The sequence below is a fragment of the Charadrius vociferus genome, unplaced genomic scaffold (assembly GCF_000708025.1).
Source record: "Charadrius vociferus isolate BGI_N301 unplaced genomic scaffold, ASM70802v2 scaffold1020, whole genome shotgun sequence".
Lineage (NCBI taxonomy): Eukaryota > Metazoa > Chordata > Aves > Charadriiformes > Charadriidae > Charadrius > Charadrius vociferus.
The window spans coordinates 171,790-175,475 of NW_009646502.1; the positions used below are offsets into that span (position 1 = coordinate 171,790).

The 3,686-nt window shown below is 63.3% G+C and overlaps 1 protein-coding gene across 1 annotated transcript in view; it reads left to right on the plus strand.

Moving 5' to 3' along the window:
* Positions 1-2,452, plus strand: part of WNT6 (wingless-type MMTV integration site family, member 6) — a 13,023-nt gene extending 10,571 nt beyond the window's left edge. The window contains exons 3-4 of the mRNA XM_009883784.1: positions 742-1,043; positions 1,754-2,452. Coding sequence (XP_009882086.1) covers positions 742-1,043; positions 1,754-2,215 — 764 coding nt within the window. The 3' untranslated portion in view covers positions 2,216-2,452. The remainder of the gene's footprint in view (positions 1-741; positions 1,044-1,753) is intronic.
* Positions 2,453-3,686: the final 1,234 nt, after the last annotated feature.

Genomic DNA, 3,686 nt, shown 5'->3' on the forward strand with positions numbered 1-3,686 from the left:
CCCCCCTCGCTGCCAGACTCCCCCGCTGGCTGCGGCTGCGAGCGGCAGGTCCGGGCAGGGGAAAGATGCTTGGAATTCGTGTCCCGGAGCAGAGAGAGACAGGAGCAAATACTAATAATAAATAATCCTGCAGGGTGGAGGCTGTGCCGGCGGAGGGAGGGGGGCAGGCAGCGCCCCGTGGCAAAGTGGGTATGGGGGGAGAGTGGGCAGCACAGCTTCACTGCTGCCACCTCGCAGAGAGGTGAGTGGCACCCGTGGTGTCCCTTGCAGCACTTCTCTCCAGGTGCCAGCTTACAGGTGGGGATGGGATTTTTTACTGTTGGGAGGAACATTGCAGTGTGGTGTGAGGAAACCGTGGGTACAACCCGGTCACCTGGGACCCCCCCTGTCTGCAGCCAGCACCACCTCACTGAGCTCCCCTCTTTTCTTATGGGGCAGCACCCATCCTTGCAAGGGGAGGCAGGACATTTGTTGCCCCTGGGACCCTACAGCTGGGGTGAAGGAACACTGGCAGGGCCTGGCCATCCCCCAAATTCTGCATGCCTGCTTGCAAGAGATGGCTCCTGCCCCAAACATCTTGCTCCAGGATGGGTGCATCACCCAGAGAATGGTACAGAGCACAGAGGAAGGGGGAGAAGGGGAGGTCCGAGCACCCATAGGGTGTCGGTGGGGGGATGCTTTCCTTGCAGAATCTTTGCCAAAGCTGACCCCCCCATCCCTGCCCTGGCTGTTCCCCTGCAGATATCCGGGAGACAGCCTTCGTGTATGCCATCACGGCGGCCGGGGTGAGCCACGCCATCACGCAGGCCTGCAGCATGGGCGAGCTGCTGCGGTGCGGCTGCGAGCTGACGCGGAGCCGGGCTCCCCCCTCGCCCACGGCGGGTTCGGGCACGGAGGGCACAGCCTGGGAATGGGGGGGCTGCGGGGACGACGTGCAGTTCGGCTACGAGAAATCCCAGCAGTTCATGGATGCCAAGAGCAAGAAAGGCAAAAATGACATCCGAGCTCTCATCGACCTGCACAACAACGAAGCCGGGCGCTTGGTAAGACCCCCGCGCTCCCTGCCCTGCGCAAGCATCACCCCACCGCCCCCCCATGGACAAACATTTTTCAGGAGCCCTTTGCAGGTGCTTTGGAAAAGCCCTGTGCTCCCCCAGCCCCATCCCCCAGCGCCCTCCCCCAGGCCAGGGCAGGGCTGAGAGGCAGGGGTTTTGCTGGGGGTGCTGGGCATGGAGGTTGAGGGACCGGGGGCTGAGCATTGCCATCTCTTCCCCAGGCACTGCGCAGCTACATGAGGACAGAGTGCAAATGCCATGGGCTGTCGGGCTCCTGCACCCTGCGGACCTGCTGGCGGAAGATGCCCCATTTCCGCGAGGTGGGGGACCGCTTGCTGGAGCGCTTCAACGGGGCTTTCAAGGTGATGGGGGGCAACGATGGGAAAACCCTCATCCCCGTGGGCGACAACATCAAACCGCCTGACAAGCAGGACCTCATCTACTCAGCCGACTCGCCCGATTTCTGCTCGGCTAACCGTAAGACGGGCTCCCTGGGCACCCGGGGCCGTGTCGGCAACAGCACGGCAATGGACACGAGCGGGTGCGACCGTGCTTTGGAAAAGCCCTGTGCTCCCCCAGCCCCATCCCCCAGCGCCCTCCCCCAGGCCAGGGCAGGGCTGAGAGGCAGGGGTTTTGCTGGGGGTGCTGGGCATGGAGGTTGAGGGACCGGGGGCTGAGCATTGCCATCTCTTCCCCAGGCAGTGCGCAGCTACATGAGGACAGAGTGCAAATGCCATGGGCTGTCGGGCTCCTGCACCCTGCGGACCTGCTGGCGGAAGATGCCCCATTTCCGCGAGGTGGGGGACCGCTTGCTGGAGCGCTTCAACGGGGCTTTCAAGGTGATGGGGGGCAACGATGGGAAAACCCTCATCCCCGTGGGCGACAACATCAAACCGCCTGACAAGCAGGACCTCATCTACTCAGCCGACTCGCCCGATTTCTGCTCGGCTAACCGTAAGACGGGCTCCCTGGGCACCCGGGGCCGTGTCTGCAACAGCACGGCCATGGACACGAGCGGGTGCGACCTGCTGTGCTGCGGGCGAGGGCACCGGGACGAGACGGTGGTGCTGGAGGAGAACTGCCTTTGCCGCTTCCACTGGTGCTGCGTGGTGCAGTGCCGCAAGTGCTCCGTCCGTCAGGAGCTCAGTCTCTGCGTCTGATGGCCCGGGGTTGGGCGAGGACAATTTGGGGGGCCACCCCCAGGCTCCCGCTGCGGCGCCTCCTGGGACAGGTACAGGCTGAGCCAGTGGCAGGGACGGGGGGACATGAGCCCATCTCTGCATCCCAGGGAGTCCTGGCTTCTCCGGGGACAGCCTGGGGCTGCCTGGCATTCCCATGGCCCTCACGGTGGGGGATGTGGGTGCAGAGCTTCCACTAATAAAGCTATTTAAAGCCGGTGTGCTGCAGCGCTTCCTGGGGAGGGCTGGGAAGCACTGACCGCCATACCGGGAAGGGACCGGCTGGAGAGCTGTCCTGCCCTGGCCGTGAGTCCCAATCAGCTGGACTGCCTCCATGCTGGCCATGCTGGGACCTGTGGCAGAGCCCAGCTCATCTTTCATCCACTCTCTGCTTTTCTCCACCGTTGCAGAGCCAGGAGACGAGTGTGGATGAAGGTGAGCGCTCTCCTGCCCCGTTCCGCAGCCCTCAGGCTGGGTGTGTGCTCTCCTCCCATCATCCATGGCCACCATCATTTAGAGATGACAGTTTGTGTCCCGCCACCACCTGACCTGGAATACTTGCGAAGAACTGCAGTCCGCAGTTCCCCTCTGCTCACCCTTCATGCAGGAGGTAGAGCTAGCTGCCCTGACACCATGGTGATGGGCTGTGAGCTTCTTGAAGGTGTTCTCTCTTCTTTTCACTCTGTCTTCAGCCACCTTCGCTGCGGTCCCCACTGCGAGGCCCGGCACGGAGAAGCCCTGTGTGGCGCTGACACTGTAGGCTTGGTGGCATGCGAGGCATTCGCTTGGCTTGCCGTGGGCCACGTGCAGCCTCACCTGGCCGGCACGGTGCCAGGCATGTCTTGGTAACCAGATAAGCCTGTGCCCCTCATGGGCAAACACAGGGCGAGGAGCAGCCTGCCTGGCTGCTCAGTTGGGCAGGCTGCCACCCCTCTGCTCCAGAGGCTCTGGGGGTCTCCGAGGGGGTCCATCCCATGCTGCAGGGAGCCCATGGGAACTGGTTTCTCCAGCCTTTCCCAGCGTGGGGGTTTAGGTAACTGCAGAGGGGAACTGCTTGGCTGGCACACACCGGGCAGAGAAGTCCCCGAGGGATGTCCGCAGAGCCAGAGAGGTTTATGCTCCCATGCCTGTCCTCCGTGCTGTAGCAACGCAGGGCATGGGGGCTTTGCCTGTCCACCCTTCTGCAAAAGGGCTACCAGGGCTCTCAGCCGAGGCAGGTGATGCCCCGTGTGCTGGGTACCACCAGGCAGAGCAGGAGCAGAGCTCGCAGCACTGGGCATGCTGCAAGGCAAAGGGGTGCTGCAGTGGGGTGATGCCCACCAGAGGGTCCCTCCTCGCCCACCCCCAGGCAGCCAGTGGGGAAGGGAAGGGGAAGCAGTGTGCTGGTGAACCATTAACTCGGCCCAGTGAGCGCTGGGGTGGGAGCCTCTAAATCTGTCAGCTGCAGCTTTGC